This window comes from Crinia signifera, chromosome 3 (assembly GCF_055691185.1).
Source record: "Crinia signifera chromosome 3, ASM5569118v1, whole genome shotgun sequence".
NCBI classification, from domain to species: Eukaryota; Metazoa; Chordata; class Amphibia; order Anura; family Myobatrachidae; genus Crinia; species Crinia signifera.
The window spans coordinates 14,079,723-14,101,957 of NC_139219.1; the positions used below are offsets into that span (position 1 = coordinate 14,079,723).

General features: G+C 45.3%; 1 protein-coding gene across 4 annotated transcripts in view; it reads right to left on the minus strand.

Moving 5' to 3' along the window:
• The window catches only part of TTC7A (tetratricopeptide repeat domain 7A), a 368,146-nt gene that overhangs the window by 71,349 nt on the left and 274,562 nt on the right, over positions 1–22,235 (minus strand). For all 4 annotated transcript variants that reach the window (XM_083175293.1, XM_083175295.1, XM_083175292.1 and 1 more), the window contains one exon: positions 9,994–10,196. In XM_083175293.1, the coding sequence (XP_083031419.1) occupies positions 9,994–10,196 (203 nt within the window). The remainder of the gene's footprint in view (positions 1–9,993; positions 10,197–22,235) is intronic.

Genomic DNA, 22,235 nt, shown 5'->3' on the forward strand with positions numbered 1-22,235 from the left:
CAATCCACGTGGCATTATGTGAATTTTGTCTCAATCCGTGTGGCATTATGTGAATTTTGGCTCAATCCGTGTGGCATTATGTGAATTTTGGCTTAATCCATGTGGCATTATGTGAATTTTTGCTCAATCCATGTGGCATTATGTGAATTTTGTCTCAATCCGTGTGGCATTATGTGAATTTTGTCTCAATCCGTGTGGCATTATGTATATTTTGGCTCAATCCGTGTGGCATTATGTGAATTTTGACACAATCTATTTGGCATCATGTGTAAGGGGCAAGTATAATGGGGTCTAGTATTTTGTTGCATAATGTTTAGAAGTTGTATATGGTGTTGTACACTACACTCAAGGACACACACCCTTTTCCAGAGCGCGCCTTCGGCGCGCGCACAACTGCATCCTTGACTTTTGTCGCCATGGTGGGCCTGCGTACTTTAAATGCCAGGGCCTATTTTTAATCCCATTCCCACCCTCTCTCTGCCGCTCTCTTAGCATGTACACTGGCACCACTAACACCGCCCCTCCCTCAACTAAACCCTCTTTTATCATGGTGCCCCCCCTGTCATTTTATCCTGGATCCGCCCCTGAATATGGGACCTCATGTAGGCCAGCCTGCAGTCCCGATTCAGCTGCAAATGCAGACGGTTTCGGGGACTAGCCATGCACCGGGGCTGCACCTTTGCTGTGTGGTTAGTGTCCTGGATCCAGCAGCAGGATTAACATGCCGCACACGTCCAATCTAGAGGCGCACTGAAGCCAGTGTCTGTGACCTGGGCGTCACCTGTGGCCTTCGCATATTTCTGCACAGCTGCCGCTGCGTCGTTCTAACTGAGCCACCTCTGAATCAGGCAAAAAGAATCTAAAAAATATCACTTGCGACTGACTTTTTGGTCTATAATATGGTGGTGGCCTGTAAATATTTTGGGGCGCAAAACTGCCGATCCCCCATCATGGAGACATCTGCATTCCCCCCTATTCCAGGATTTGAAGAGGTAGATTCCAATCGACTGCTTTTACCACAGGTACTGACCAGACTGCTCATTACATTAACAAAATACCTCAGAAACAGAGATATCACTCAGCAAATAATCCCCAGCACGACACCAATGGGCTCTGGAGTGTAAGCAGAGGAAGGATGATGATATATTTATCCTTTGTCCGCAATTACAACCCTCTGGTCACCTGATGCTATAAACCCTGCAGCGGCTCGCGCGCCTCTCCCCTCAGCAACATGTTTCTCTGCAATGCAGCTGGGGCCTGGCACAGACTGACAGGAGGTCATTTTTTTCTCTTCTTTTAACAAGGACGATGAGGAGATGAAGTGAACAATACATTTACACATGGCTGCATTACCCATCAGCCAACACAGACACTTTCTATAGGGCGCATTACAGATACAGGGGAACACCTGACTCATCTTCTGAGCTGCATATAGTGCATTGTGTGCATTAGGGAACACGGTCACTAGGTCGGCCACCGAGGGCCTTGGGTCGACACCTTCAAAAAATTTACATGGCTTTAGGTCGACAGGGTCATTTTAGACGACACAAGCATTAGGTCGACATGGGCAAGGTTGACAGTTAAAATGTCGACATGGGTTTTTCTGAATTTTTTGAGCCAACATGTGCCGACACACGGCATTTCCTTCCCTACCATCCACTAGCACAGCAAGCCATGTTGACAGTGTTGATATCCGGGACAAAAATGGTGAAAATACCCGTGTCGACCTAATGAAATTAGAATTCGAATAACCCTCTCAACCTAAACCCATGTTGACATTTTCAAGGTGTCGTTCTAAGGCATGTCGACTTTCAATGGTCGACCTAATGATCCCAACCCGTACATTAGCATATTTATATTGGGTGCAGAGTATCTATTCGACTGAGACCTGCGCCTGTGCTCCAGCAGCAGAAATCACCAGGAAAATGGTGTGGCGGCCATTTTGCCAGAGATTTGAATATGTGTAATCCAGTGCGAGCGCCATGGTCCCCTCCTCAGTTATTGTAGTGGACAACAATATGCATAGAACCATGGAATACTGTACGGAGTTTACAGTATTTACTGAGATGGGAGTTCTGTTACAGATGGGATGTTGCTATGGGCAAAATATCAGATCCTATCTATTATCTTTAAGAAGGTGCTAAATAAACAAGAAGTAGATTCTGATTGGTTGCCCATAGCAACATCCCATCTGAAATAGACCTCCCATATCAGTAAATAAACCCCCTATGATGGCAGATATGAACTACTTGGCCCATCTAGCCAGCCCCATTAGGGTTAGCCAATAGTTACCTACTGTCCTGCATTCTGCAGGAGACTCCCTGGCATAGCAGCAATCTCCCTCTCTCCCTCATTAGTCTAGCAATCTCCCTCATGTCACCTAGCCCACATTACACTGTTACATCATAGTTACCTCCCCTCCTGCATTCTGCAGGAGACTCCCTGACATAGCAGCAACCTCCCTCTCTCCCTCATTAGTCTAGCAATCTCCCTCATGTCACTGAGCCCACATTACACTGTTACATCACAGTTACCTCCCCTCCTGCATTCTGCAGGAGACTCCCTGAGATAGCAGCAATCTCCCTCTCTCCCTCATTAGTCTAGCAATCTCCCTCATGCCACCTAGCCCACATTATACTGTTACACCAGTTACCTCCCCTCCTGCATTCTGCAGGAGACTCCCTGACATAGCAGCAATCTCTCTCTCTCCCTCATTAGTCTAGCAATCTCCCTCATGCCACCTAGCCCACATTATACTGTTACACCAGTTACCTCCCCTCCTGCATTCTGCAGGAGACTCCCTGGCATAGCAGCAATCTCCCTCTCTCCCTCATTAGTCCACCAATCTCCCTCATGTCACCTAGCCCACATTATACTGTTACACCATAGTTACCTCCCCTCCTGCATTCTGCAGGAGACTCCCTGACATAGCAGCAATCTCCCTCTCTTCCTCATTAGTCTAGCAATCTCCCTCATGTCACCTAGCCCACATTATACTGTTACATCATAGTTACCTCCCCTCCTGCATTCTACAGGAGACTCCATGACATACTGTAGCAGCAATCTCCATCTCTCCTTCATTAGTCTAGCAATCTCCCTCATGTCACCTAGCCCACATTACACTGTTACATCATAGTTACCTCACCTCCTGCATTCTGCAGGATACTCCCTGAAATAGCAGCAATCTCCCTATCTCCCTCATTAGTCTAGCAATCTCCCTAATTTCATCGAGCCCACATTACACTGTTACATCAAAGTTACCTCCCCTCCTGCATTCTGCAGTAGACTCCCTGACATAGCAGCAATCTCCCTCTCTCTGTCATTAGTATAGCAATCTCCCTCGTGTCACCTAGCCCACATTACACTGTTACATCATAGTTACCTCCGCTCCTGCATTCTGCAGGAGACTCCCTGAAATAGCAGCAATCTCCCTCTCTCCCTCATTAGTCCAGCAATCTTCCTCATGTCACCTAGCCCACATTACACTGTTAAACCATAGTTACCTCACCTCCTGCATTCTGCAGGATACTCCCTGAAATAGCAGCAATCTCCCTCTCTCCCTCTTTAGTCTAGCAATCTCCCTCATGTCACCTAGCCCACATTATACTGTTGTATTTTTTGGGGAAAAAGGAATGAGGGACAGATACATTTACATTGAACCATCAGCGCCATTTCCCAGCACTTTACCAAGTATAGTAGCTCTTACTAACTGCTTTGGGTCTCATCTACATTTGGATAAAGCTCATTTTAAATTACAGACCCACCTTTGTAGGTGCCACATTCAGAATCTCTTTTCACAATCTCTCCATATATGGAACTAGACACGCCCTTTGGGTGGAGCATGACACTCCCCCTCAATGAACTCAACTAGTTTTCAAAAGTAGGCAAGTATGGGTTAGACCAGGGCTGGGCAACACCGGCCCTCCAGATGTTGATGAACTACACATCCCAGCATGCTTGCATCAGTTTCAGCATGGCCACATAGCAAAACTAATGCAAAGCATCCTGGAATGTGTAGTCCACTAACATCTGGAGGGCCGGTGTTGCCCAGCCCTGGGTTAGACCCTGTTGGGATTTTCATTATCAGGATGATGCTGTCGGTCTCCTGACCCCTTGCAGCTGAACCCCAGCCACATGTACATATTCCCTTATAGGCACATCCCATGAGAATACTGAGGGATTTTAGGAATTCTTCTTGTCTGGACATAACATTCACATTTCTATTAAAATAGTTTTAAAGCTAAGAGCTGTAATAGAGGATCTGTGTATTTTGTCTAGAATTAAAGTCTATGCAGAAACACTTCTGTGCCTTTCTCATATTCTGAAGCATTACCAAGGGGGGATATTCATCAAAGCTTGGAGAGAGAGATAAAACTATGAGATAAAGGGCCCTATTTATCAACCAATGTTTGTATCTATTTCCCTGAAAAAGCTTAAAATATTCCGTATCCCCATAATGTATATAGGGAGCTGCAGCGGATATCTCTGAAGCCCCATGTGAATTCGCTAAAATCACACCCAGATCACATTGCAAATGCGATCAATGATAATTGGGCCCCAAAGTACCAACCAATCAGCTCTGGTTTCACAGATTATAAACTGTACATTAGAAGCTAATTGGTTGGGAGCCCATTTATTATTTAAAGTTTGCGGCTAAACCCCCTTTGCCGCATATATTAAGTGTTACCTAAATGTATCAGGAGGGACCACAGCAGGGATCTTCGATCCCGCCTGCACCGCCACCGGCCGCATTCCTTATAGGTCATTAAGGGGGATGCAAAGCTATCCGATGTATCAACATCGAACAGCATCACTTCGGGTCCCTGGGCTACCGCCACACTGAGATGGCAGTAGCCCATTGTAGACTATGCGCCGGCACCCGGCTGAGCGCATTGCAGGGACGGGCTCCTTTCGCGTGATACATCCACACGATAGGATCGCATATTACAATGAGATCCTGGGTGCTAACATTCTGTCCAGATCCTTAATAAATTGGCCCCTTAGTACTTCATCTCTCATAATTTTATCTCTTTCCACGCTTTGATAAATACCCCCTTTAATCACACTTTTTATTTTTTTTAAGAAGAGGGGGTATAAAAAGCTTTTTATACGACCGTATAACAATCTGGGTGAGTTTGTACACCCTGCGCATTAATTGAAACAAATTATATTTGAAAATGAGATCATCCCTTCCAAAAGGCCGGTAAGGTCAGAGAGGCCTACCCATGGCGTAATGTGGAGTGACACACTTATTGGATTCCTGGAAGTCGAAAAAAATATAATCTGCTCCACACTCCTGCAAAAGGTTATCTTACTGGAGGCCCAGGACGTCTCCCGTCTGCAACAATGCCCCCTCCGTGAGCTGGTGTCATATTCTCTGGATATTAAAACACGTTTGCCCTTTAACAATGCCGCTGATCGTTATAGACACAGAAAGTTTAATAGGCATAAGTGGTTATCCAACACCAAAATGACTCAGACACAAAAGGTATTAAAGCCGGTTTCCATAACACACTGTATTCCGTAACATTAATTGTCTGATACAATTGAAGGCACCTGATGGTTGACTTGTTTTCTGATTAATGATTAGTAACCTTATGGCGAGGGTTCCGGTGTCTCCTATGATTTGAAATTCTCTCCCACATAAATGTTTTATTATTTCGACTGCTATCGCTTACACAATTATGAAGAAAGCAAATGAAGAGAAACCGTAGGCCACACTTCAACTCTTAAAAAACAGAAGAGCGAAGGAAACCGAATATTGTAACAAAGTTTAACGGCAGAGAGATTAAGTAGAATTCATACGGCTATTGTGTTGCGATGAGGCCAGGCAGGAATAGCCGCTTGCGGAGTAACCCGATCTTTACCAGCAGATATATTGCAAGACAGCTAACACCGATCCTCTGCCTGCGGGGAAAGTCTGTGATGCTGCTCTCGGTTCAGGCTCGCTGTGCTAATGCTGCCGCCGGTTACGGCTGCAATGCCTGACACACAAGAAAATCGAATGACATGTGAGTTCAAGAAAAGAAAGTGTTATGTCACCGCGGCCGCGCTGCAGAGGAGATAATAACGGTGACAATCCCTGTCACTTCCTGTAATGTCAATGTCTTGCCATTCTTCCGAGCCCATTATACACCAGATTTGAAGACATCAAGCTAAGCGCTGGTGGTGGAACAGAACGCACCGGACTGCGTACAGCTAAAAAGAGGAGAATTTTTAAAAGGGCCCCCATCGCTTACACACAGGGAGAATATAATAGTGGACTGACATCTCATGTCAACTTTCCCATTGTCGACCTAATGCTTGGGTTGACCTTACAACCCAGTTGAGCTTAGCCATATTTCAGGTGTATTTCGATCCTTTGACCCATACCCATGTAAGAATGGCACCCTATAAACATAGATGTTCTGTTCTTTACGCACTTTTCATGTGTTGTCAGCCTGCTTTCTAATATACACACAGTCACCTGTAATTGGGATGGGGTTACTCAGCAATGTATCCATCTTTGCGGATGATACAAAACTGAGCAGAGTTATTAAATCATCAGATGTCACCATGCTTCAAAATGATCTTGACAATCTAGATGAGTGGGCAAAAAAGTGGAAGATGAGGTTCAATGTGGACAAATGCAAGGTCATGCAACTTGGGAGACATAACCAGTGTGCAAGTTATAACCTAAGTGGGGATGAATTGGGTAATTCAGTACTCGAAAAGGATCTAGGAGTCCAAATAGACAACAAACTGGGGTGTAGCGCTCAATGTAATATACAGTAGTAACAAAAAAGGCCAACAAAACTCTAGCATGTATTAAAAGGCGCATGGAAACTAGGGACTCAAAAGTAATTATGCCTCTGTATAAATCATTGGTTAGACCGCACCTCGAAAATGGAGTACAATTCTGGGCCCCTCACTATAAAAAGGACATCATAGAATTAGAAAAAATCCAAGGAGCAACAAAGCTTATTAGGGGAATTAAGCTACGAGGAAAGATTAAGCAATCTGGGACTATTTACACTAGAGAAGAGACGTTTAAGGGGGGACATGCTCGACATGTACAAATATATCAGGGGCCAATATAAGGAACTGTCAAACACCCTTTTTTCTGCTAGACAGGAATCTAGGACGCGAGGGCACGAGTTTAGATTAGAAGTAAAAAGATTTTATTCATCTAGAAGAAAAAAAATATTTTCAGTCAGAGCAGTCAAACTTTGGAACTCTCTTCCTGGAGAAGTGGTGTCGGCAGACACTATAAATACGTTTAAAATAAGGTTGGATACAAATTTATTGGTTAAAAACATCCACTGGTATGAATAAGTAACATAATCTGTCTGTAAAATATTGGAACGTACTATACAACAAGGGATAAACTATTATAAACATAGGTTGAACTAGATGGACGCAAGTCTTTATTCAGCCTCACCTACTATGTAACTATGTAAGTGATATTAATAGAAAGTGGGAGCGTTCAGGAACAACAGCAACTCAACCACAAAGTAGACGACCTCGTAACATCACAGAGCGGGGTCAACAACCGCTAAGGCGCATGGTGCGTAAAAGTCACCAATGCTCTGCTGATTTCATAGGGAAGAGTTCTGAAATTCCACCGGCATTAATGTGAACACAAACCTGCGGAGCGGGAGCTTAATGGAATGGTTTTCCATGGCCGAGCAGCTGCATGCAAGCCTCATATCGCCAAATCCAATGGCAAGCGTCGGATGTAGTGGTGTAAAGCTCACAGACACTGGACTGTAGAGCAGTGGAAACGTGTTCGGTACTCTTTACCTAGCACGGCGCCCACGATTTTGATCGTGGGCATCGCAGGTAAAAAAATCGCGGTGCGACGCGACCGACGCGATGCCCGCGATTTCCCATAGGGATCAATGTTAAATTTCTCAATTGACCCGATTTTACTGTTCAATGCCTCAATTGACACGATTTTTCCATAGGAAACAATGTTAAATGGCCCACAGAGGCCAAATAGGCACCCTGAAGTGTGAAATGGCCCCGACAATTGTTAACGCCACCCCACGATCAACGTCAACCGGAAGCGTGGCGAGCGCAGCGAGCCCGCGAGGGGCGGCGGTACGCGTCCTACGACCTTTTCATACCCCCACTATCCACGTCGGCGTGGAGTTGAGAATAGAATAGTGTGGCGAGCGCAGCGAGCCTGAAGCGTGGCGAGCGCAGCGAGCCCCGCGAGGGGCCGCGGATACCTTCACAGGTAAAATCGTGTCAATTGAGGCATTGAACAGAAAAATCGGGTCAATTGAGAAATTTAACATTGGTCCTTATGGGAAATCGCGGGCATCGCGTCGGTCGCGTCGCACCCGATTTTTTAGTGCATTCAATGCCCGCGATGACCGCGATGGGCGCCGTGCTAGGTAAAGAGTACCACGTGTTCTGTATAGTGATGAATTACGCTTCTCTGTTTGGCAGTCGACTGAGTGAGTCTGGGCTTGGCACATGCCAGGAGAACGTTACCTGCCTGACTGCATTATGCCAACAGCGAAATTTGGTGGTGGTGGTGATAATGCGATAGGGCTGTGCGTCAGGGTTTGGGCTAGGCCCCTTATCTCCAGTGAAGGCCAATCTTAATGTCTCAGCATACCAAGACATTATGAACAATGCTATACTTCCAACTTTGTGGCAACAGTTTGGGGAAGACTCTTTTCTATTCCAACATGACTGTGCCCCAGTGAACAAAGCAAGAACTATAAAGAAATGGTTTGATGGGTTGTGTGTGGAAGAACATGACTGGCCTGCACAGAGCCCTGACCTTAACCCCATCAAGCACCTTCAGGATGAACTAGAACGGAGATAGCGAGCCAGGACTTCTGGTCCAACATTAGTGCCTGACCTCATAAATGCTCTACAGAATCAATGGGTAGAAACCGCCACAGAAACACCTCAACATCTGGTGGAGCGCTCTCTAAGCAAAGTGGACGCTGTTATTGCTGTGAAGGGGGACCAGCTTCATATTACAGTATATGTATTTGTATACAAAGTCATTACAGTCCCTGTTGGGGTAATAGTCAGGCATCTGAATACGTTTGTCCATACAGCGTGTATACAGGGTGGTCCATTTGTGTGGAAACAGCCTTATAAAAAGGAAATTAATAATTAAATATTAATACAGTGTCTACACATATGATATTGGAGTGGGGAAAAACTTTTTAGGGTAGGTCACCAGTATGGCGGCCATCTTGAAGTCGGCCATCTTGAATGCAACTCTTTAATTGTGAAGGTAGTCACGTGACCACACTGATGCATAATTTAACGTGAAAAATAAAGATTCCTTTTAACATATATTTATCAGCAATTGTTATAAGCAATAACGCAGTTCACGTCGCAGCAGAAATGCCCCACACAGAGGGGTAAATGGATGAAGCTTGGAGAAGTGTTATCTACCCATATAAAGAACATTGGGCCTGATTCTTGGCACACTGCATCACGGCCGCATGTGCATAGGGATTCCCATTAAACGTTAGCTGTTCCCATGTCCCAGTGCCGCCCCCATAATGTTTCCACCTATGCAGGCGCTACGCCAACTGTGCATATGAGAATATGTGCATGCGCAGGGATCCAGCATCGGTCCGCCGTGCGAGCAGGCAGGTGGACCGCATCAATCAGAATCAGAGCCGTTATGTGCAAGGTGCCAATCCGCTACAATATGTAAATTGGCAGTTAGGAGCTGATTGGCTGGAGCATTATCACCTCGCACATAACTTTCTTTATAGGGGTAGATATCACTTCTCCACTTCAGAGACTTGCGGGAGAGATGTTTTACGTGGAAATCACTTACATAAGGAATTAACTTTTTTTTTTATCTACAGTACAGCCGCTAAATTCGAAACCATTTACAAACAAAACGCTGCATACTTGTTCTAAAAATAATGACTTAATATTGCCACACAATCAGCGCAACAATGGAACCCACAGCTGCAGTCTGAAAACACTTACACAGTGAGTGAGGCTAAGAACCCACAAACTTACCAGGCTGTGCATAATTTTCACTCCATCTGGATTGACTGTTAGTGCTTCATTGTATAACTGCTTTGCCTCCTCCAAACAGCCTTTCATCTCAGCGAGCTTCCCACGCATGTACAGCACAGTATGTGATGTGGGGAAAAGGCTGGATGCCTCCTGGATACAAAAGCCGGCTTCTTTCATATGCTGTTGTTCCATAAAGAGTTCAGCTACACAATAAAAAGAAGGGGGGGAAAGTACAATAAATAGCTCATTTATTTTGCAATTGTCACTGCTCTAGCATCACGCAGGGCAATAAAAATAAATAAAATAAAAAAAATTAAATGAAAAGGAATCGATGCTGACACCATATGTGAATGACTGGCGCACTGTCATGCAGCATCTCTATGATCCCTCACAAACAGCACAGTTTTTGCAAACCTCCCAACGATGTCAAGTTGTAAATGAGGACGTTTACACCAGAACAGTGTGGCAAAGGCACAAGGCTCCTCTCCTCATAGAAATAAAACTTTCCAGATGTTTTACTACACTATCTTTCTAGCCTACTTTACTACACTGCCATACTACACTACCTTACTACACTATCTTACAACACTACCATACTAAACTACCTTACTACACTATCTTACAACACTACCATGCTACACTACCTTACTACACTATCTTACAACACTACCATACTACACTACCTTACAACACTACCATACTACACTACCTTACAACACTACCATACTACACTACCATAATAAACTACCTTACTACACTACCTTGCTACACTATCTTACAACACTACCATACAACACTACCTTACTAGTCTACATTACAACACTACCATATTACACTACCTTACTAGTCTACATTACAACACTACCATATTACACTACCATACTACAATACCTTACTACACTATCTTACTACACTACCATACTACACTACCTTACTACACTATCTTACAACACTACCATACTACACTACCTTACTACACTATCTTGCAACACTACCATACTAAACTACCTTACTACACTACCTTACTACACTATCTTACAACACTACCATACTACACTACCTTACTACACTACCTTACTACACTATCTTACAACACTACCATACTAAACTACCTTACTACACTACCTTACTACACTATCTTACAACACTACCATACTAAACTACCTTACTACACTACCTTACTACACTATCTTACAACACTACCATACTACACTACCTTACTACACTACCTTACTACACTATCTTACAACACTACCATACTAAACTACCTTACTACACTACCTTACTACACTATCTTACAACACTACCATACTACACTATCTTACAACACTACCATACTACACTACCTTACTACACTATCTAACAACACTACCATACTACACTACCTTACTACACTATCTTACAACACTACCATACTAAACTACCTTACTACACTACGTTACTACACTATCTTACAACACTACCATACTACACTATCTTACAACACTACCATACTACACTACCTTACTACACTACCTTACTACACTATCTTACAACACTACCATACTAAACTACCTTACTACACTACCTTACTACACTATCTTACCATACTACACTACCTTACTACACTATCTTACAACACTACCATACTACACTACCTTACTACACTATCTTACAACACTACCATACTACACTACCTTACTACACTATCTTACAACACTACCATACTAAACTACCTTACTAGTCTACATTACTACACTACCTTACTACACTACCGTACTACACTACCTTACTACACTACCGTACTACACTACCTTACTAGTCTACATTACTACACTACCTTAATAAACTATCTTACTACACTACACTACCATACTAAACTACCTTACTAAACTATCTTACTACACTACCTTTGTAGCCTATCTTACTCCACTATCTTACTACACTACCTTTCTAGCCTACCACACTACACTACCTTAATAGCCTACTTTACTACACTGCCATACTACATTACTTTCCTACACTATCTTACTACACTACCATACTATACTACCTTACTACATAACCATACTATACTACCTTACTACACTATCTAAGTACACTACAATACTACACTATCTTACTACACTGCCTTACTAGTCTACATTACTACAATACCTTACTACACTAGTATACTATGCTACCTTTGTAACCTACCTTACTACACTACTTTCCTACACTACCATACTATACTACCTTACTACACTAGCTTACACACTACTTTACTAGTCTACCTTACTACACTATCTTACTAGTCTACCTTACTACACTATCTTACTACACTATAGTACCTTTCTAGCCTACTTTACTACACTGCCATACTACACTACCTTTCTAGCCTACCTTACTACACTACTTTCCTACACTACCATACTATACTACCTTACTACACTACCATACTACCTTACACACTACTTTACTAGTCTACCTTACAACACTATCTTACTAGTCTACTTTACTACACTATCTTACTAGTCTACCTTACTACACTATCTTACTACACTACAGTACCTTTCTAGCCTACTTTACTACACTGCCATACTACACTTCCTTACTGCACTACCTTTATAGCCTACCCTACTACACTACTTTACTACACTACCTTACTAGTCTACCTTAATACACTACCATACTATACTACCTTACTACACTATCTAAGTACACTACAATACTACACTATCTTACTACACTGCCTTACTAGTCTACATTACTACAATACCTTACTACACTAGTATACTATGCTACCTTTGTAGCCTACCTTACTACACTACTTTCCTACACTACCATACTATACTACCTTACTACACTAGCTTACACACTACTTTACTAGTCTACCTTACTACACTATCTTACTACACTATCTTACTACACTATAGTACCTTTCTAGCCTACTTTACTACACTGCCATACTACACTACCTTTCTAGCCTACCTTTCTACACTACTTTCCTACACTACCATACTATACTAACTTACTACACTACCATACTACCTTACACACTACTTTACTAGTCTACCTTACTACACTACCTTCCTATTCTACCTTACTACACTATCTTACTACCTTTCTAGTCTACTTTACTATACTACCTTCCTATTAACTTTACTACACTACAGTATCTTTCTACCGTTCTAGTCTATTTTACTACACTACCTTCCTAGTCTACCTAAAACACTATCTTACTAGTCTACCATACTATCTTACAAGTCGAACTTGCTATACTACCTTCCTAGTCTACCATACTACACTATCTTACTAGTCTACCATACTACGCTAGCTTACTACTCTGTTACTAGTCTATTTTACTACACTATTTTACTAGTCTGCCTTTCTAGACTACCTTACTACACTACCTTACTATACAAACTTTCTAGTATACCTTACTGCACTACCTTACTAGTCTACCTTACTATACAACCTTTCTAGTATACCTTACTGCACTACATTACTAGTCTACCTTACTACACTATCTTACTATACTATGCTACAATACTATATTAATTGACTACACTACCTTAGTACACTACCCAACTACACTACCTTACTAGTCTACCTTACTACACTACCTTACTTCTAGTTACTACTAGTCTACCTTACTAGACTTCCTTACTAGACTACATTATTAGTCTACCTTACTAGTGTACCTGACTACACTACCTAACTAGTCTACCTTACTACACTACCTTTTCTAGTATACCTTACTGCACTACCTTATTAGTCTACTACACTACATTATTAGTCTACCTTACTAGTGTCCATGACGACACTTCCTTGCTAGATAACCCTACTAATCTACCTGACTACATTGGCTTTGAACCACCCTTAAAAGCTGGATGTTTATAACTCTATTCCAATGTTCCCTGCTCTCTCAGGGGTTTATTTACTAAGATTCTATTGAATATGTTGCTACGGACAACCAATCAGATTATATCTATGATCTTCTAGAAGGTGCTAAATAAATAGGAACTAGATTATAATTGGTTTGGGCAACATTAGTGAATAAACCTCTCAGAGTGAGTACAGCTGATCAGCCTCCTGTGATGACACAAACTCCAACACTGCACTGGGTGGGCTGTGGTGATGGATTGGAGATGAAGGAATCATTAGCAGCCACCCAAAAGGTTTTATTGGGCAGAAATTATACTTTGGGGTGATCGTTTCATACATCCAATAAAGTAACTATAATTCTTATATTCTCTGGGATGCTCTCTTTATTGTATATTGGTCATTATAAAGATCTCTGTATTGTATGTTGCTTGTAATAGGCAAAAACATTGTAATTTGTTTTTTTTCTTTCATACTGGTAGGAAACATGTATTTTCCAATGCCTACTTTTGTGACGGCTTTGCTTATATGAGGCCAGAATTTTTCCATTTACTAAACTGTCGCTGACCAGAGCTGTATTGTCCATCCAGGCTGAAGCCTAAGGGTCCACAGGGACTAGGGGTCGGTCATTCTTTTTGGCTGAGACATTGTTACCTGTTTTTAGGGTTCCAATGGTAAAAGGTACTTTTCACTCTGGGCCTAATTCAGCATAGATTGCTAATTAGACAATTTGAGCGATTACTGAACAACTGCACATGAACACCGCTCACATTTCGCAGCCGGTACTGGAAATAGCAACTGATTGTAATCGCAATGTACAGATGTAGCGCCTCTGATTCCCAGCGCTGGCGGGGAGGAGCTTCTTCTGACACGGACGTACGAGCGTCTCGCACGCAGGCGCGTCCCCGGCACTCGGCGGCAGGGAGCGGAAACCTTGCCTGTCGCAGCTTCAGGGAGACAGGCAGGGTTAGTGCGGGGTCCGGGCAGGTACGGGGGGCAATGGGGAGCGGCGAGGGGGTGGCGGAGAACGGCGATGGGCTCCATCAGAATGGGACGCACTAGCAAGTCAGCTGGGGCTTGTTATGAGACAATAAGGGGGGAGGGCAGTGATAAAATAGCGCATTACTGATTGCAACTGAGTGTAAATAATGAAAGTGTAGATTATAGCAAGGGATGCAGTCATTTGGTCTACAGCATTATGTTCGACAGTCATTAGGTCGACATGGGAAAAGGTCGACATGGGTCTAGGTCGACATGGGAAAATGTCGACATGGTTCTAGGTCGAAAGGTCATTAGTTCGACAGGTCATTAGTTGGACATTGTCTAGGTCGACAGTCAAAAGGTCGACATGGGGTTTTTCACTGTTCTTTGAGCCGACATGTGCCGACAGCTGGTATTTTATGCCCTACCATCCACTAGGGCGTGGTGGGAGAATAAAATAGTGTGCCGAGTGCAGCGAGGCACCGTGCCCGACGCATTGCGTGCGGATGCGGTGCACTTTAAACTGTGTCCATGTTGACTTTGTTGACATTCAGATAAAAAAAAACAATGAAAAACCCCTTTTAACTGTCGACCTAGACAATATTGAACTAATGACCCGTCGAACTAATGACCTTTCGACCTTTTCCCATGTCGACCTTTTGCCATGTCGACCTAATGGTGTCGACCATAATGCTGTAGACCAAATGATCCCAACCCTATAGCATAAGGTCTGCTTCTCAGATATCAGCTTTAGTGGGGTGAGAGACTGAGGTGCCTGAGGGGCCCCGAAATAGCTGAAAGCCTATCGGCCCAGCCATGGGGGAATCCGGCCCTGCCCCTGGCCTTACATTACCATTATGGAAGTAAATTGATGGCTTGCATGTACTCAGATGTACAGTATTTAGGTCACATTAGCAGCAGTAATATTATTCTGCAGCCTGCTGTCAATCATCTGACTCCCTGTTCCCCAACATCAATGTTGTATAGCGATAAATAATCATTGCCGTAAAGAATCCAATGTATTAAGCATGGAAGGTTCTTGTCTTTCTCTGCTATACTGTATATTGTTTGTCTTCATCCGTCCTTATAAACGACAGTGACTAATTCAATAACACAATGGGCAAAATTTACTAAGAATACGACTATGGCCCTTATTCAGATCTGATCGCAGTACAAATTTGTTCTCAAAATGGGCAAAACTGTGCTGCACTGCAGGTGGGGCAGATGTAACATGTGCAGAGAGAGTTAGATTTGTGTGAGTTATTTTGTTTCTGTGCAGGGTAAATACTGGCTGCATTATTTTTACACTGCAATTTACATTTCAGTTTCAACACACCCCACCGAAATCTAACTCTCTCTGCACATGCTGCATCTGCCCCACCTGCAGTGCAGCATGGTTTTGCCCATTTTGAGAACAAATTTGTACTGCAGTCAGATCTGAATAAGGGCCATAGTCTTAGAGGCAAATTCCTTCTTAGCTGGACAAAATCATGTGCACTGCAGGTGGGGCAGATGTAACATGTGCAGAGAGAATTAGATTTGGGTGGGGTTTTTCTTCAAAGTGAGATCTATATTGCAGTGTAAAAATAAAGCAGCCAGTATTATCCCTGCACAGAAACAAAATAACGCGCCCAAAGCTAATGACTTTAGTAATGACTACAGCTGTGCACCAGCTAGGTGATCTGGGAAATGTGACAGTAAGGACTACAGCTGGTGCACATACTTTTTGAGCTGTGTGATGAGATGTGTGACGGGAGAGCGCATCTCATCGCACCCAGCAATTGTACCGTGTATGGGCACCTTTACTGTCACATTTCCCAGACCACCTAGCTGGTGCACAGCTGTAGTCATTACTAACCGTCACATTTCCCAGACTCCCTAGCTGGTGCACAGCTGTAGTCATTACTAACTGTCACATTTCCCAGACTCCCTAGCTGGTGCACAGCTGTAGTCATTACTAACTGTCACATTTCCCAGACTCCCTAGCTGGTGCACAGCTGTAGTCATGACAGGGTATTTGTCAACTCGCTGTGACCCTTATATACCAGCCCCCTTTCCCACAATAATAGTCCACACCTTCATATTGGATTAAATTGGCCACAGCAGCCAGTTTTATTAAAACATTAACAACATATATAAAACCAAAACAGTTATTCATGATCCCCACATAACCCGCAAAGGTGATCCTCGAGGCCCAAAACCCCTAACAATCTGGCATACATCTCCGAGCACCTCCCTGACCCTTTTTACCCCCAGCCGTTGAGCAGGCTCGAGGGCACCGATCTGCATAGACCCCGTGCTCCTTGACAATGTACCCACATAGCCTCACCCTGAGGAGTCCAGCCCCCGCCATGCGGCCCTCCCCTCCACAAAAACCAAGCCTCCATGATCACCAACCTCGAGGATCCCCTCCGCCCTAGCCACCGTGACAAATAATAAACCTACCCTAAACTAATACAATCATTCTCACTAACCTTAACTATAGGGAGGGTGGGTGGGAGCTTCTTGATCCTTGACAAAATGTCTGACCTGGGGCTACGTGAACCCCTCAATATATACTATCCTGCCGCCCTGTTAGGCCCCTCCCCCTCCCCTATGTCACTACTCAGTCACCCCCCTTACAACCCCCTTATCCTTGAACCCACTATGCTCCTTCCAACCCCTGTCAAGTGGGCCTCCCCCTAGGCTCTGCCCCAGTCCAGCCCAATACATGACAGGGTATTTGTCAACTCGCTGTGACCCTTATATACCAGCCCCCTTTCCCACAATAATAGTCCACACCTTCATATTGGATTAAATTGTCCACAGCAGCCAGTTTTATTAAAACATTAACAACATATATAAAACCAAAACAGTTATTCATGATCCCCACATAACCCGCAAAGGTGATCCTCGAGGCCCAAAACCCCTAACAATCTGGCATACATCTCCGAGCACCTCCCTGACCCTTTTTACCCCCAGCCGTTGAGCAGGCTCGAGGGCACCGATCTGCATAGACCCCGTGCTCCTTGACAATGTACCCACATAGCCTCACCCTGAGGAGTCCAGCCCCCGCCATGGGGCCCTCCCCTCCACAAAAACCAAGCCTCCATGATCACCAACCTCGAGGATCCCCTCCGCCCTAGCCACCGTGACAAATAATAAACCTACCCTAAACTAATACAATCATTCTCACTAACCTTAACTATAGGGAGGGTGGGTGGGAGCTTCTTGATCCTTGACAAAATGTCTGACCTGGGGCTACGTGAACCCCTCAATATATACTATCCTGCCGCCCTGTTAGGCCCCTCCCCCTCCCCTATGTCACTACTCAGTCACCCCCCTTACAACCCCCTTATCCTTGAACCCACTATGCTCCTTCCAACCCCTGTCAAGTGGGCCTCCCCCTAGGCTCTGCCCCAGTCCAGCCCAATACATGACAGGGTATTTGTCAACTCGCTGTGACCCTTATATACCAGCCCCCTTTCCCACAATAATAGTCCACACCTTCATATTGGATTAAATTGGCCACAGCAGCCAGTTTTATTAAAACATTAACAACATATATAAAACCAAAACAGTTATTCATGATCCCCACATAACCCGCAAAGGTGATCCTCGAGGCCCAAAACCCCTAACAATCTGGCATACATCTCCGAGCACCTCCCTGACCCTTTTTACCCCCAGCCGTTGAGCAGGCTCGAGGGCACCGATCTGCATAGACCCCGTGCTCCTTGACAATGTACCCACATAGCCTCACCCTGAGGAGTCCAGCCCCCGCCATGGGGCCCTCCCCTCCACAAAAACCAAGCCTCCATGATCACCAACCTCGAGGATCCCCTCCGCCCTAGCCACCGTGACAAATAATAAACCTACCCTAAACTAATACAATCATTCTCACTAACCTTAACTATAGGGAGGGTGGGTGGGAGCTTCTTGATCCTTGACAAAATGTCTGACCTGGGGCTACGTGAACCCCTCAATATATACTATCCTGCCGCCCTGTTAGGCCCCTCCCCCTCCCCTATGTCACTACTCAGTCACCCCCCTTACAACCCCCTTATCCTTGAACCCACTATGCTCCTTCCAACCCCTGTCAAGTGGGCCTCCCCCTAGGCTCTGCCCCAGTCCAGCCCAATACATGACAGGGTATTTGTCAACTCGCTGTGACCCTTATATACCAGCCCCCTTTCCCACAATAATAGTCCACACCTTCATATTGGATTAAATTGGCCACAGCAGCCAGTTTTATTAAAACATTAACAACATATATAAAACCAAAACAGTTATTCATGATCCCCACATAACCCGCAAAGGTGATCCTCGAGGCCCAAAACCCCTAACAATCTGGCATACATCTCCGAGCACCTCCCTGACCCTTTTTACCCCCAGCCGTTGAGCAGGCTCGAGGGCACCGATCTGCATAGACCCCGTGCTCCTTGACAATGTACCCACATAGCCTCACCCTGAGGAGTCCAGCCCCCGCCATGGGGCCCTCCCCTCCACAAAAACCAAGCCTCCATGATCACCAACCTCGAGGATCCCCTCCGCCACAACGCATGGGGTTAACCCCTTTACCCCCTGCGTATCCGCCACAAAGCCACAGCCACCTCTACCCCGTCCTGTATAGCCAACGCCCACATATCCATACCCACTGCGTTCAAGTGGACCCCGTCCTCCCTCCAGAATGCGCCCAACCCAGATTCCAGCTCTAGGTGGCGCACCATCACTCCCCCATTCATGGCCACAAATTTACTAATGGCCCTGTTGACCTTGATCCTAGCCTTGTTGATCCTCTCCACTGAACGCGCCTCCCTCCACACTTTTCTGGGCACTATCTCGGACCATACTGTAATGACTTTTGGAAATAACGCCCACAGGCGCAACAAATCAAACTTTATATCTCTAATTAGCTCCCGGAACGGCCTAACCCCCAAATCGTTACCACCCACATGTAGCACCAAGATCTCGGGGGGCCTGTCCAGCCTCACGAAACGATGGAACTCTGGTAGTACGCCACTCCACACCATGCCGCGCTTTCCCAGCCAGCGGACCTCGAATTCACGGCCATTCAACCCCAATCGTCTTCCGTTTGTTCTCATCCCGGCCCGAACGGCGCCCCAAAAGACGTAAGAGTGTCCCATGATCCATATGAGACATGCAGGTTGCCCTAAACCTAAAGAAAAATAAACAAAACAACTTCCAATGAGCCGCTCCCTGCACCTTATAGCATTCCTACCCTCACATAGGATTTGAATCGCGCCGAATCCCATCTTCCAATCTTCTTGATTAAATCTTCCCCAAGACCTAAGCGGGCTGCCTCCGTGGCTGCTCCTATCCTGAACGAGTGCCCTGCATATTCCTGCTCCCTAAGGCCTAACAACCGCAGCCCCTTCCTGAAAACCCCAATAAATTGAAAACGGGAGAGAAATGACCCGTCAGCATGTAACAACAATGGATCACTCAATTGCCCCTCTGCAAACCTACAGCCCTTGAACACTCTGAAGCATTCTACCGGGCACATCAACGAACCCTGTACCTCAAACAACACCACCCGCTTACCCCTGCCCAATTGGTCAGTTTTCGACCGTCTAATGAGAAATTCCACCCTTTCCGAAAACAACGAAACCTCCTCGTCCCTGAGGCCCCCGGGTGTCCTCACGCTTGGGCTGACCAATTCCCCCAACCTAAGTGCTCCAAAAAACGCCAGTGAAAATGCCAATCTAAACAGGTTGGTCTCGTAAACAGAACTACAAACTGACCCCAGCTGTCTGCCCAAATCCTGCAATAGCTTAAAAGAAACCGGCCTTCTCTTATCCTGCACCGCCTGCCCCCTCCTCCAACCCTTAAGTGCCCGTGCTATCAAAAAACCCTTGGTGGCGTCCGGCCTCGCGCTAGCCTTAAAACCAAATGCCAAGGCTGCCATGCACCTGCCTATCTTTGCCGTCGACCACCCCATCTCCTTACAATGGCCTATGTACAACAACACCCTGATCTCGTCCTCTCCCTCCGGCAATCCCACTGATTTGCACCACTCATTCCATTGCTGCCACTCCTGGCAATAAGCAGACCACGTGCCAGGTGCGAGTGAATCCTTGATGAGCTGCTCCGCTATTCTTCCAGCAGCTCCCAAAGGTGCCTCGGGCAATCGACCCCGTCCTGATCCGCTCCCGGTGCCAGCTCCCTGAAACGGTCCCACTGCCAACGAGACAAGGAGTCCGCTATACCATTAGCCACTCCCGGAACATGCCTAGCCACCACCCAAGCATTCAAGGCTAAGCACTCTAGCACCAATCGTTGTAAAACCTTAACCACTGGGGGCGATGAAGCCGACAAGCGATTGACTGCCTCCACTACACTCATGTTATCACAATGAAAGCAGACTTTCTTGTCCCTGAATAAAGGCCCCCAAATCACCACTGCAACCAGTATGGGGAAGAGTTCCAACAACGCTAGATTCCGAACCCAACCCCGAGTAATCCATGCCTCCGGCCATTTTCCTACACTCCAATGACCCTGGCAATAGGCCCCGTAACCTACACTCCCGGCAGCGTCGGTAAACAGGTCCATATCAAATGCAACCACCGTGTCTGACATCCACATCGCTCTGCCATTGAACGACTCCAAAAATTCCGTCCACACTTTCAAATCATCACGCAACTCCCTCCCTAACCTAATGAAATGATGAGGGGACGTAACTCCAGCCGTCGCCCCTGCCAGGCGTCTGCTAAAAATCCTGCCCATTGGAATAATGCGACATGCAAAATTTAATTTTCCCAACAACGACTGCAGCTCCCTCAACTTGATTTTCTTCATTCTCGCTGCCCTCCCCACTTCTGCTTTAAGCGACGCTAGCTTGTCTGTGGGTAATCGACACTCCATCTGCACTGTGTCAATGGTAATCCCCAAAAAACTAATCTCTGACTTAGGCCCCTCAGTTTTTTCAGGGGCCAATGGCACCCCGAAATCTGCTGCCACTCGTTCCACAGTGCACAGCAATAGTTCACATACCTTGCCGTCCCCTGGGCCAATGCACAAAAAATCATCCAAATAATGGATAATTGACCTGCACCCTGACACGTCCCTAAATACCCATTCTTAGAAAGGAGCTGAAGGCCTCAAAATAGGCACATGACAGGGAGCACCCCATTGGAAGACAACGATCCACAAAGTACCCTCCCTCCCAAAAACACCCTAACAACCTAACGCTTGCTGGGTGAACAGGCAACAATCGAAAGGCAGCCTCTATGTCTGTCTTTGCCAACAGGGCACCCTTCCCAAAACTCTTCACCCATTGAACAGCCTCATCAAATGACGTGTAAACTACAGAACAGATCTCCGGATCAATACCATCATTCACTGACGCCCCCTTAGGGAACGAAAGATGATGGATGAGGCGAAATTTATTCGGCTCTTTTTTGGGCACCACCCCCAATGGT